Raw genomic sequence first — 14254 nt, forward strand, 5'->3', positions numbered from 1 at the left:
GGGGGTGAAGCGGATGCCTGCAATCGGCTGGAAGAAGCCTCCCGGCTTCCTCACTTGCTCACGTTCACCATCCCCCTAGCTGTTACCCAGGAAATCCGAAAGACTGCTGGAACCTGGTCTCAGCAGCACCCAGCCGCACTTGGCTCCACCGGCTCCGCTTCCCCCCACCAGGGTTTGCGGTCTGATTTAGTCAGGAATGGAACGTGGCGTTTCTTCGGCGTTTCCCTCAACGTTTCCCTCAGCGCTCTCGGCAGCGGGACCGCGACCGTAACAGCGCCTCTCCACCTCCCGCTCACCCGGCACTGCGGCGGAATGGCAAACGTGGGGCAGAATCCGTAATTCTGCATTCTGCACCTTTAATGGGGGGTACCCCAATGACAATCTGAATGAGACAAATTGCAATATGTTGTTAACTACAGTTGATACTTGGGTGGATGTCACAGAAAGAAGTGTCAGAGGCAAAACAGCAAGGTTGGTCAGAGCAGGTTGTGTCAAAAGAGCTGAGGATGACATTTGGATTTCAGGAGATGAAAGACTTATGTTGGCAGATAGCTTGGTACCTCCAATGGCGAGACATTATGGCCCTTCACATGAAGGGAGAGATGCCATGGTGCACCTGATTAGGCACACATGGTTTAACCCTAGATTCATATTGATGGCTAAACGTTCGTGTCACAGATGTGTTGTGTGCCAATAGCAGAATTTAAGCAGAAGAGCAGCAGTAACACTGAGTCACATAGGGAGATAAGGAGGTCCCTTCAACAGGATGTAACTAGACTTCATTGAGATGCCCATTTGCAATGGGTTGAGATATGTCTTAGTTATTGTGTGCCTCTTTTCATGGTTGGTTGAAGCTTACGTGATTGGGAGAAATGATAGTATCACAGTTGCCAAATTGTTGTTGAGAGAATTAATACTACGTTTCGGCTTCATGACTTCTTTGAAGTAAGACTGAGGAACTCATTTCACTAATGAGGTCCTGAAGATGGTATGTGAAACATTACAAGTCAAAAAGAGGCTCCACCGCAGTCACCGACCCGAGGCTTCTGGAATTGTGGCGCAAGTCGATGACACTTTGAAATTGAGATTGGCTAAAGTTTGTTTCACCATCTCTGAAATGTCATGGCACTTTGCCTCTTGTACTTATGAGTCTACGGGTACTCCAAGTAGGAGAACAGGATTGTTGCACTGTGTCTCACCAGGTTGGAGAGGCTATGGTTCTGCCTCAACAGGAGCCATGACCTAAGTCCCTGAAACTGGGTTGTGGTGAAAAAGCATTTGCTCAAGTTGTGCTTGGACGTGGCGTGGCCGCTACCAGGTAATTCTGGCCACCACAACAGTTGATAAGTGTGGAGGTCTCCTTGACTGGATACATGTTGCCCATATTCACAGAGTCCCGTGTCCCCTTGATTATATAACAGCACCTGTTCCTGATGTGCCGGTGGTTACAATGAGACAGAGGGAGCAGGTTAGTCAAGCTGTAAGGGATTAGAAGGAAGCTGGGAAAGCACTTGTTCAGGCTGAGGTGAGTTTGAGAGAGTCAACAGTTGAAGTAGGTACAGAAGGGTCCCATCATATAGTTTTGACTGCACCAGATTCAGACCCTGGTGAAGGGCCTTAGACAATAGTAAGGCAAGTTGTACCTGGAGACCTGTGGCCAAGAAGACAGGGGAAAGGAAGAAGCTGTCTGTCTGAAGAACATTTATTTATTTATTTCTAGAGTTTTTAATAGCGCGGGCTAGACCCGGAAGTATCAGAGCACTTTTCATGAGGATCAGCGGGTTACAGGTTACAAAAATTATATCAGTTACAGGAGCCAAATATAGGCATAGGAGGAAAACATGATATGACTCAATAATATAAGTTATTAGCGAGTAGCATAGCCAAGACACACATCTATATGGGGAATGGAAAGTAGAAGGAGAAAGGTAAACAGGGGAAAGGAATGCGGATAGAGGCAGGCAGACCGGGAGGGGAGAAAGAACTTCAAGGGAAACAAATCAGAAACGAAGAGGTCAAAGTGAAGGTCAAACAAAACCATGCAAACACGTGAAAAACAATGTCTGATGTCCGGATGGGTAGATAACGGCCGAGGGGGTGAACCAGAGCCAAACTCCTCTACAGATGCTGAGGACAGCTCCACCTGGCATCTGCCAAGGGTACTCGAGCTCCACAGTAAGCACAAACAGTTATAGTTTCAGCCAGTGGGCAAGATTTGTCATAGTTCCATCAAGGCATCGGTCCCGATGTTACTGAGAGGCTCCATCGGCCTTGTCCTCTAGCTCACCCCCAGGTCAGAGGACGTAGGGAGAGATCGCTGGTGACGTCAAAGGAAAAGATTTCCTAGCGGTGGATTTAGTGGAATCATCTCGGTCAGAGAGGGGTTTTGTGTGCAGAGGGTCGGTGAGCAGCTGCTGCCAATGACTACAATCTGGTGCAGCTACAGGCATTAAGGACACAGGCATTAGATGGGACGCTGGGTTAGTTGCATTGGATTCCGCTGACACAATGAATAAAATGCCGTTGGAAAGATTATCGAAGGTAAAGTAAGACCTCAACATGTGTTGTACGCCATCTTGTCCGCAGAGCACTCGACTGCCTCAACAAACGCAGACCAAAGAGAGCAATTGAGAAGTTGCAACAGATCAAGGGGCCACAAATGAAGAAGCACTGGCAATTAGAGCTCAGTATACATAGGAATCAAGATACTTTCAGCAAGATAAGTGCAGACGAGGTTCGAATGGGAAAATTGTGCCCACCATTTTAGAGTCAGGCAGGCACAGGCAGCATCTCGGGACCGATCGCCGTGAATTGCGAGTACAATGCAACAGTCCACAAACAAATGGTACCTTGAGCAGAGGAATACAGATGGCTTTCCTCACAAGAAGCAGCTGCTCGGTGAAGGAAACAGATACATTACTGGGCTGGAGGCGCTGCGATTGGATGCGTCAGTCATTTGGTGGTTGATGCGGTATTACACTATGATGAACTCCCCAGGGGGGTCAGCCGGCAAGCCGATGTTTCAAGATGTGGGCTGAGGGGTGGGGGCGCTGTTTGCTGTAAAAACAGAGGTTGGCAGCAACGCGGTACACTTCTTTCGTCACCGGGCGCGTTCTCACAGGTCCCCATCATGGCGTATTCATTGGTAGATACGCTGCGGCTCATTTCTCAGTAATGCAAGGTCTGAGAAGGGTGATATTGACCCTCAGGTGATCTGAATGCATTCCGTTTGAGGAATCATTGTATTAGTGGCAGAAAGTCGATTAGAAAGCTGGTAAGAGGGATCACCATGGACCATCAGCTACGAACGGCCATGTTGGGGATAGGCTCCTCCCTTTATCCATTCATATACCACACACTATCCCAGAACACGCTGACGGATCCCGCATGAGTGGCAGTGATGAAAAAAGGGCAACAGTAAAGAGATCAAAGAGATCTAGAGTGTCCTGTCTGAGGTACTACCCTCCTTAATAAACTTACCTAGAAGTCAATGACTGGGAGAGAGCGTTTTTCAACTTTCACTATAACAATTTGCATCCAGTTGAGCCTTCTTGAACTGAAGTATGTGACTGAACTGAGTATGTCATTACTTTGCCACTAAACAGACTGAGCCAAATTATCCTGGAAGTGATTATTATTGAGTTCAAATAGTGCCTTTATTAGAGAAAGAACTTAATAGATTTTTCCACACTGCAATAAAGAGTACCAAAGCCCGAGTTGGAGAAGGAGCATAAGGTTGTCCTGTAGAGGAACACAGAGTAGGGCTAAGGAAGTCTCACAAAGATCATTGTACATATACTTACAGGACAACACATTTGATCTTTGCTTTGCTATTTGCACAAATGGAAAGTGATTGAAAAAGACTAGTGCAATCTTCTAAATACATGGTCTGTCATTAAATAACTAATGGAGCCTAATGCACATACTAATAAATGTAGACATATATGTGTGGGAGTATTTGTTGTCACTTTAGTCCTAATTGCTTTACTTGTAATTCTGAGTGTACCCCATCTCTCACAAGTAGAGGAACTTAGGGGCATATTATCAAGCCTGTGCACTAAAATTATCGCCGCTTTATCGGCCGAAAGCGGCCGATAAAGCGGCGATAATGGGCTTGATAATATGCTCTATGGAATTCCAATCGAAGCACATGTTAGATGTGAAGACATCTAACATGGGCTTCGATTGGAATTCCACAGAGCATATTATCAAGCCCATTATCGCCGCTTTATCGGCCGTTTTCAGCCGATAAAGCAGCGATAATTTTAGCGCACAGGCTTGATAATATGCCCCTTAGATCTATACATGCCGCTGAAACACCACTTCCTACTGGCAATAGTTTACCTGCAATAGATGAGAAAGACTTACACTTAGATGCTTCTAAAGAAGATTATTCATTGAATGTTAGTCAAAATTGCTTCATGAATATGTTGCACTCTAGATGCTAGGGATTGCTATGTTTGTATGCAATTACCTGCATCAGTTGATGATGTAATTACCTGTCACCATCACCCCTTGACATATGGAGGTATCTGTAGCTTATTGCTGATTTGATTATATGGAAAGGGTATGTTTTTACTTATATTACTCAAATGTTGGCTTAGTTTTCTCCCAAAGTTCCTGTACTGAGGTACTTGAATTTAGAGCCTGATGCTAAAACACTGAGACAGTGGGTCATTTTGTTAGACCCACCATGACACTGGACACTGCTAATGCACATAGACCAAACATAACTTATTTACTAACACATAGAACAAAAATTCATAGATTCAGTAGAAGAGAGACATCTTAGCTGAAGCAACAAATCATTCAAAAGTAACAAAATGGGCTAGAGACGAAAGTGAACATAGATTAGTGGGAAACGTGGCAGCATTAACTTTAGATTGGCAACATAAAGGGCAATTCTGCATTTTCATTAGAAAATCCACAACTGATGCAAATTTCATAGGACTAATGAATGTGACATACCTTTGAAGGTATATGAAATTGGGGATTCCATTTAGATGGAGCAGGTCCAGTTTTTCCTGGAGTCTATTGCATTTGTGGGAATAATTAATTTTACAGGTAACTCAAGAGATGGTGTGGAACATGTTACATGGGGATAGTTATTCTAATGCTTTATCAGGTGGGACAAATTGATGATTCAACAAGGGAACAACATGTAAGAACAAAGAATGGTGCTAGTGAAATTGTAGAAGACTTCTTTGGCGCTTTGATACCATCTGGAGGAGTGATACTCAACTCATACAAGATTATAAAGCTCACTACTATGGTTGACAGGCTGTCTACAAATACAGCTTTAGGCCTTGTGGTGATAGATACAGAAATGGTTGTTATCAGATCCATGATTTTACAAAATCGACTTGCATTAGATGCCCTTCTTGCAAAAGAGGCCTGAGTCTGCTGGATGTTTATATTATTGACTTAAAAAAAGATATGAAAGAGTTAACAGCAACAGGTGCTTGGGAAGCAATAGGGAATGTATTTTCTGCTATAGGCAGATGGTTTGGAAACCTAGGTGGTGGAATTGTTGGAAGCATTTTGAAACCCTTAGTGATAATACTTCTTTGTCGATTATTTCTGTTTGTAACTTATAAGGTATACAAACATGCTTAAGTGAAAAAGGTAGTGAAGAGGTAGAGAGCAGACATGGAACTGGTGGTTAGACAGTGTGAATACTATGATGACATGACATTTCTGGAGTATTCCAGAAGAAATATGAGGAAAAGAACCAGTTTTAGATTTGTCCATCTGTTAAGGCATTGCTATGATGGCTTGATTAGCCATCAGAGTGCAGGTTGGTGCAGTGTAAAGTTGATCACTCTTTACAGCTCACAGAATACGTCACAAATATGTTAACAGATACATGATCAAGAGAAAATTTTGCATCCAATATTGCTTTTAGTGCATTCATTTTAGAGTTAGAGACGTTACTCAAAGTATGTGTGTTTTTACGCTAGCGTATGAAGTCCTACTCAATTAAACCGTTCCTCTTTTTGACTTTCATAAATGTGTGCTATAATAATGGAATAACATTTAATGACATGAAACCTAGATAAAACATCCTCATATTTGTAGAATGCGATTCTGTTTAAAACAATAATGTTTATGTAATATGTGCACTAATATTACACGTATATCCATTTAAATTTAGTTCATTCATTTGAAGATTTACTATATGCCACATGTAATACAAATTCAATACAAGGTACTAAAAACTTACATTCATTTGTGCTTAAAAGTGCACATGCATATTAAATGTGCACCATTGAGTTAATACTTTAGCTTGCCCTGAAAACGTAGGCCTATATTTCACCACGCTGGATTTTATAAACTACTGTTTTCCATTTTCTACAAACATGATATTTCTTGCAGGTATTCACATGCATTGTTGGTTTAGAATAGGTACAGTACTGTATTAGAGACAGAGGAGAGAGCCTGAGAAGAAAAACCCCTAAAAAAGTACAGAGGAAACTAGACCGCTACCTAAAAGGCCTATTCAGCAATATATGTCAAGACTGCCATGAACATAAGAAAGGGATGTTTTTACCATATTCAAAGTGTGATTTTCTCTGGATGTTGCTCTCTGCAACGTGAGAAATGGACAAGAACAATGAACTCCAGATGATGAGGCATACAAGGGGTGTTTCTTAAAGACTTTGTGTAATTTGGCATAATGTTCACCCCAGTTGAGGTTCAGACTTGTTTCATACTCTTTCTTGGAGCCTTTCAGTTCCCCTTCAGTTCTCTTTAGAACTCTACAGAGCCTTCCCTGACTTCAGAACTGCTCTGCTGAACCCTTCTGCAGGCTTTATGTAGATCTCTCACATGGATTCCTTGCAGACACCTTCCCTGATTCCCTTCTACCTGAATGGACTTTGAGAGGTTTAGACCTGAATGTTTTCCTTTGATTCTCTCCCAATTGTGACTTAAGCTAACACTTGTTGGTGATTCCTTGAAGACTCTTGACAGCACTTCTGAAATGGTAGCACCTTCCCACTTGATTTCCCTTGTCTTGTCATAATTTCCTACTTGGATATTCCCTGATTTTGATAATTTTAGGCTACCAAATTATCCCTTTCACCTGGACTGGATTTAGGAGATCTAGATCACTGATGTACAGGAGAGAGAGTCCTAGAACATTTCCTGAGAATCAAGTATTGGTGCTGCTCTTTTGTATTTGTCTGATACTAGTCCACCTCAATTTCTGTAGTAGGGTAGGCCTTCCCATTGCTATTCTGTACCTTTATAGCATGGTCTTAAGAGTTGTGTATTTGAACTTAATTATTAATTTGTAATACATCTTCTTAACCTTGGCTACTCGTTCCTGGTCCTCATTGTGTAGCCAAGTGGGTTGCACTGTTAATTGAAATTTGATTGAATGTAAATGCTTACTTCCATCACCTCTCAGTTGGGTTAAAACATTTCTTCAAAGGACCAATGGGAAGCAAGTGGGCCCAGAATATTCTGTATCATAAGTTACTTGATTCATGTGTACCAACCACCATTCAGATGCTGTAGCACATGTTTTTATAATGCATGACTCCCTCTGACCCTAATGATTTCATTCGGCAATGGGTACCAGGCATGCCTGGTGTTCATAACAGAGCTTTTGAAGCATTGAGAGACAGTACAGATATTTTATCTCCGAAGATTTCTGTGAAGTATATATGGTTGAGGCATGAAAGAGCAATAAATTGTGTTCCTTTATTTTTGTTTTGTTTTGTTTCCTCACAAAAGCAAGAAGCCACTGATCATAATCTTTACCATGCACTTCAAAATAAGTATGCAAGATTGACGCATTCAGCTGCTCTCTTCATTTAGAATTTAGCGCAAATATTTCAAGAGGGGGTACACTTGTTTGGCATAATGGTAAAGTATTGATTCTCATGTTCTGTCCCATAGAAAAGTTTGATCTCCTCCTAAGCAAAGAATGCTTACTGGAAATGCCCAAAACATGGCGTGCAGGATCTACTTTACTTAGAATGGAATCTTCATGCAGCTGTTTGTTAATCAGTTCAGTAATTTTGAAATAATTGTGTTACAAAAATGGGGAAGTCAAGGCTTTTACGGTTCATCTGTTGTAGGTTGGACGGTTACTTCACAAAGTGTCCACAAATCTGGGTATGATGGTAATCAGTTCAAAAATACTAAAATCTCATTGGAAGAGGCACCAGTTTTTGCTGTTAGCCATTTCATCTAGCTTTGGAGACCTGAGTTATGTGATTGGCTGAATGTATATGCATATGTTATTGCACTTACCAGTGTGCAAGGAGAGTGACTAGTGCCTAATCCTGGGTCCTGTGTCACAGAAGAAAAATTGGGAGGCCTAGAAAGACAGGACCCAAACTTAATGCGGATTTAGGGTGATTCACGCATCCAAAGAAAAAATTCATAGTTTGTTGTGAGTGCTATAGACCTAAAAATAATTGCAGATTTGGGAAGACTGAATAAAATTTGTGACGGCATGCCAGGGCCCTGAGTCATAAAAACTCAAAGCTGCAGAGCAGATACTCCTTCCTTACATATCATGTGCCCTGTGGGATGCTAGAGCAGAGCTGTAGAGTCAGTAAATATGTGTTGCTGCCAAGGAATCAAGGTGACCACTATCTTGGTTCACAGAGCTCGTATTAAAACTTAGGAGTTAAAAAAATTACATAGCTCACTCTGATAAAAAATGATACAGGCCATAGTGCTGAAAGAGGCTCTCAAGTCAGATGCTTAAAATTTTTGCTCATATTGAAACAAATGATAGTAAGAAGTTGAAGTGGCAGCTTGAACTGAACTGATTTGCTTGCACTAAGGTCAAAAGACATTTGAACACATTGTGTGACATAATACACTAAATTAATTTTTTTAAGCCATTGCATCTAAATACACTAGTGTTAAAGTGTTTGAAAAGTTCATATGCACACGTCAAGTTAAAGCGTTCTTCTGTAAGAACTGTACAATATCGCTCCGAATATACCATAAATGAGATACTAGAAATCCAACGAGATGTGCAAGAAGATTTATAGTTCGTATTGATCAGTACATAAAGAACAACTTGAGCCGACAAGTGTTTCGTCATATCGTGTGAAGATGAGACTCTTCAGGGCTGTGTTCTTAAACGGAGGGTCGGAAACGCAGTAGCGGCAGGGGAGAGGCCGTCTGCGACCGGTAGCAAAAGGGCGGGGCGGTTGGCCCTGTCCGGCGTGTAAGCCTAGACTGAAGCCTCAGGACGAGTTTATCCGGTGGCTGAAAGCTCAGGTGGAGATGTCGAGTCCAGCGATGTCGGGTCTCTCTGATCCAGGTAGCGTATCTTCACACGATGTGACGAAACACGTCAAGTTGTTCTTTATGTACAGATCGATACGAACTATAAATCTTCTTGCACATCTCGTTGGATTTCCAGTATCTCATTTATGGTATAATCTGAGCGATACTGCACAGGTCCCCTGGGGTGCAGATTTTTGTGTGCATGTGCGGAAATATATGTGAATGATATTGAGGAGCCCAGCAGTGCCAGTATTACAACGGGTGAGTATATTGATATTTGTAAATTGCGTGCAGCACACATGTGCATTACTGCTGAATACTGCATAACTTGTGCTTTGTTTAATTTCGGTTATTTTTTCTGCCTTTTAGACCAGCCTTTGTCTTTTAAAGAAACAATAGAAGAACTTCGGTCGCAGCTACATACATTTTGTAAGACATTTTTTTACCTTCATTTTAAGTAGGCATTAACTATTATTTGTGAAATACTCTTGACCCTTAGGAACTTGTTCACAAAGAATAATTGGTATATTTTTAATATAGCTATGCTAAGGAGTCATGGGCTGGATGTATCATTATACTAGTCGCAAAATCGGGTTGCAATTTACATCCAGTGTTTTCGTCACATGTTTTTAATTTTGTAACTGATCTGTAAACTAAAGGTCTGTAAAATGTCAAAGTGAAGTGGATGGCAATCCAACATTTGTGATTACTATTCATTAGTGAAGTCACAAATTGTGATTCACTGTGGATACAATCATAAGGATGATGCCCTGCATGGGTTAGCAGGCCACTATATCTGCAATTGTATTTAAATAAAGAATACTTTTTATTTTAAAGGAAACATGCTACTTGTAAAATAATCCTTTAAAAAAAAGTTTCTTTCAAAGTTGGCATTGGTCCCTTGGAGCACTACCCTTTCTCACCCAAACTTTTACCCACATTTTTTTTAATTGGAAGGAGTCCAAGGGGGACGCTTTCCCTTTTGCCAATTGGTTACCACTGGACTTGGGTGTAATAATTTTTCAATGCTTTCTGACCTTAATTTGCTTTGCAAACCATTGATACAGGTCCTTTCAATTCAGTATTTTGAAGGGATGTCCAATTTTGTCCATAACATTCCTGTTCCAAATGCTGAATCAGTATCAGCCAGCAATTCCATATTAGGAGTTAGTAAAAAAGTACTGACCTGAAAATGAATTTATACATATGAAAAGCTTTGACTGTGGTCACAAACTCTGATTCAGAGCGTTTGTAATTGTAAACACGGTTAGTACATCTGGCCCCTCGTTAGCTGCAATAGAGAGCGAGAGAGAGAGTCAAAAACTTTAATTTTCAGTAACTGCTTTCAAATACATAGGTGTCTCATAGGGATTGAAAATGTTATTTTCCAACTAAGAACGACTTATCAAATTTGACATGGTATATTGTTTGTACACAATTTGCATTTATCTGTATTCAAGAAAGAAAAATTCACAAGAAGCACTCTACAGAGGGAAAGGGAAGCTACCCCACATTATGCATGATTATTATTGGTGAATACTGTGACAATACAATGACAGCACACAACAATTGCTCCATTCGATTATGTACTGTCCCAGGCTTCTTAAAGCAAGCAAGGGTGATTTCAATATTGAAAAAGATAACCTCTCTGAATCATCTTAACTGCAGTAATCTTAGTACCATTGGAACGTTTGAAGTTTTTCCAGAGGTAAGAAACCTTACTGGAGCATGACAGCCATGTTCAGACTTATTAGTGAAACATATAAACATCCTTCTGCCGATGTTTCTGGATTTGGGGTTGGCTTCTGTCACTACTACCATGCCTCTTGCTATCTAGATCTAGAACCTTTTCCTTTCCTTTCTGTGGAGCTGAGGAACTGAGAGTATATGTGGATAAATTATAGATGCCTATCAGGGAATAACCAATCATAAATACAATTTGAGGGTCAGAGCACATGCACTGGAGTCCTGGTCAGCAGGGACAAGTGCACTTCAAAGCCAAAAAACCAGAAGAATCTGTCAACACATTGTGGGGCTGTTCATACCAAAAGAGGTACTTTCTTACACAGGTCAAAATGTATTCAACGTCGACAATGTTAAATGCAGGCAGGAAACACTGCCTTACATAACCAAAGTTACAATACTTGTATGCCAGTGGTATATACTTCAGGTTACATGCCAGTATTCTTTGTAACACTAAAGCTTTGTGAGTGATAAAGGAAAATATGTCCTTTAGGAAACGTGTGAACAGTTTCTTTTTTAAAAAAAACTCTTTTTATTAATAAACAATACAACAAAAGAAAATAACTCTCAGGCGAAGGCAGCCAGTTACATCACATAGGTCCATGTGGCACAATACAGGATAAAACAATCAAAGATTAACACTAGGGTCAAGGGGATTCCTGCGCTAATAAGTCTGGCCCGTGCGTAGGCTGTTCGCAGAGTTCCCGCGATGATTATTCCATGCTCACCATATTTTCCCCCACTTCCGCGGGCAACCCCTAGCCACATACACTGCCCGTTCTCTGAACATGCAACAATCAAGGTCCTCCACCTATTTATTGACTTTGGGTGGCTGACGAGCACCCCATAGTTGTGCAATATTGCATTTGGCCACCATACATGCTAACTAACCCACTGCTTCTAGTAGTCATTCAAGTCAGTCGGCTCCCACACGTTCAACAAACATCTCCGGGCCTCCAGTCGCATGTGAACAGTTTCTTGTTTCTCATTTCTCACTTATAAATTAGTCTTTGAGGGCTTAGGTGTCCAATGGTGATGTGCACTTTAAACAAGCATTGGCAATGTCAGTGAGTCTAGTGTTGCATGCCAATCTTTGGCTTTGTCAATGTCTGTTTCATTTTGGTTTGTCCTAGATTTTTCAAATGTAATTGTTTGGTAAGATGTGCATTTAAAAACAATGTCTAAAAGCAATATTATTTTTTGGTAGCAACATTGCCTCAGTTGTCCCTGGTACAAAAGGGGAACTATTTTGTGTGCGAGTGTGCTTATTGTGAAAGGGCAGAATACTGTCACTCACAAAGAAATGTATCAAAAACTGAAGTGGGCTGACTAATTTCCTCATGCTGTATGCTGTAGTGGTAGAAAGAACAATGTGACAGACAAAATAACAGACTAATGGACGAAAAGGTCTAGATGAAAGCCCCTATAACTACGTATATTAAACATATCATTTTAGTAAAATTTAAAAATCTTGGCTAGTGTAAGACCTAAAAAAATATAACTGTAAATGATGAGGGTCAATGGATGGGGTTATGGGTTGGAGATAAGATTTGGGGTACGGGATTAGAGTTAATGTTAGATGTAGGTTTTAGTAGTAGTGTTTGAGGTTGAGGTAAGGATTAGGCATTGAGGTTAGGCTTAGGACACAATGTCATGGCTAAAGCTAGGGGTGAAATTTAGGAATGAGGTTGAGTTAAGGTAAAAATTCACTTTTATTGTTGAGGAATTGTGTAGGGTTAGTATTAGTGTTGGAACTCGCTCTCGGGTTTGGTTTAGGGGAGTTTACCATGTACCAGTATTGATAGTCTGTAATGTACATTGTATAGTGATGAAGTTCTAAGTTTATCTGGCAGTGTAAACATTGACTGTATAGTGGTTGTAGACGTTGTGATATGGGTTATACCGGAGTGCCATCCCCATGAAAAGGAGAGCTTCAGGGATTCAGTGATGGGATTGATCTCACCAGTGCTGCAAATTGGCTTCTGGGAACAACTTAGAGCTACATAAAACATTTAAATAATAAATAATGAATAAAAAATCCAAATAGTAAAATTGCTCTCATTTATGGACTGCTTCTCATCTTGTATTAAAATTAATCTCCAGATGATATGATGTTTGATGTTGGCAACTACTATGACATAGGTACATGATCCATTAATTGATATATTAGTGCTGGTCTCATGTCCAGGGAGCAGTTAGGTGCTGCAGGAAGGTTTTTTTGCATTAGCTCCCACCCAGTGCTGGTGTGTGTAGGAGGTCTGCATGCACCATGAGTTGTCCATCTGCTGCAAGTGTTTTGCAGCTGTGTGGTGTGTTTCACACAGTAAATATAAACTGACTTAGCGCATGTAGGTGAGGCGGGTAAGCATGCCAGGAAACTGCATGTTTCCCTATAGACTCAGTTTTCCATTAATTTTTCGCACTGTCATTGACTGCTCCTGCAGAATACTTAACTATGCGGTCATTGAGCAAAAAAAGATTGTAATATGAGTATAAATGGGCATCTCCACTGGGGTAGTGCATGCTTCTTCCTTTGCATGGGTAATCTCATCATTAAATGATATTTCCTCTTGAGAATAATGCCATGAAAGATTCCTGTCAGGCATAATATTTTAATGTCTGCTCCGAGGTGGCAGTTTTAATGACAGATAAGAATACTGCCAGAGCACTGAGCCAAATGTCCAAATGTTCCCTGCGATAGACCTCTTAGATGCTTGGGAAATAAAGAGGAGCTAACAACTTCCAAAAGTTGAATTTACAGTGTATCCATTTGGCTACACAGGGAGGATCCAAATGTCAATAAATGGGATTAAATTGAGATTTTTTACAAATTCAAAGCCAGACTGATGTATATAAGTCTCAAGAATATATTGTTAAAATACAGAATCACTACTGGCAGACCAAATTGTCCGACAAAGTTTAACCTCAGTAACATGAAGCATACAAGGAATTGAGTAACAACAATACAGAAAATAAGGAACAGAATCTGATGATCAGTATGTGATTTCTGGTTCTCCTGCCTATACTTCAGAAAATCATTTTTTTCCAAACTAAGCCTAAACTAAATAGCACTAATTGGAGACACCCTAAGTAGATCCGGTAAGGCAGGATAGAGTCAGCATTGTAGAACTTCTGTAAAAGTTCTCCAAATTCAGAGTATTGTATGCATAAAGCCATACAACAGCAATATAGCAGAGGGGTCTGTATCCTTCAGGATCTCAGGGAATCTGCCTAAAGCTTAAATATGACCACT

At 40.8% G+C, this 14254-nt stretch overlaps 1 protein-coding gene across 1 annotated transcript in view; it reads left to right on the forward strand.

Moving 5' to 3' along the window:
- LOC147685058 (GTPase IMAP family member 7-like) overlaps positions 1 to 14254 on the forward strand; it is a 510455-nt gene that overhangs the window by 77324 nt on the left and 418877 nt on the right. Inside the window, exon 3 of the mRNA XM_086940944.1 lies at positions 9628 to 9687. Coding sequence (XP_086797070.1) covers positions 9628 to 9687 — 60 coding nt within the window. The remainder of the gene's footprint in view (positions 1 to 9627; positions 9688 to 14254) is intronic.

This window comes from Lissotriton vulgaris, chromosome 10 (genome assembly GCF_964263255.1).
Source record: "Lissotriton vulgaris chromosome 10, aLisVul1.2, whole genome shotgun sequence".
Lineage (NCBI taxonomy): Eukaryota > Metazoa > Chordata > Amphibia > Caudata > Salamandridae > Lissotriton > Lissotriton vulgaris.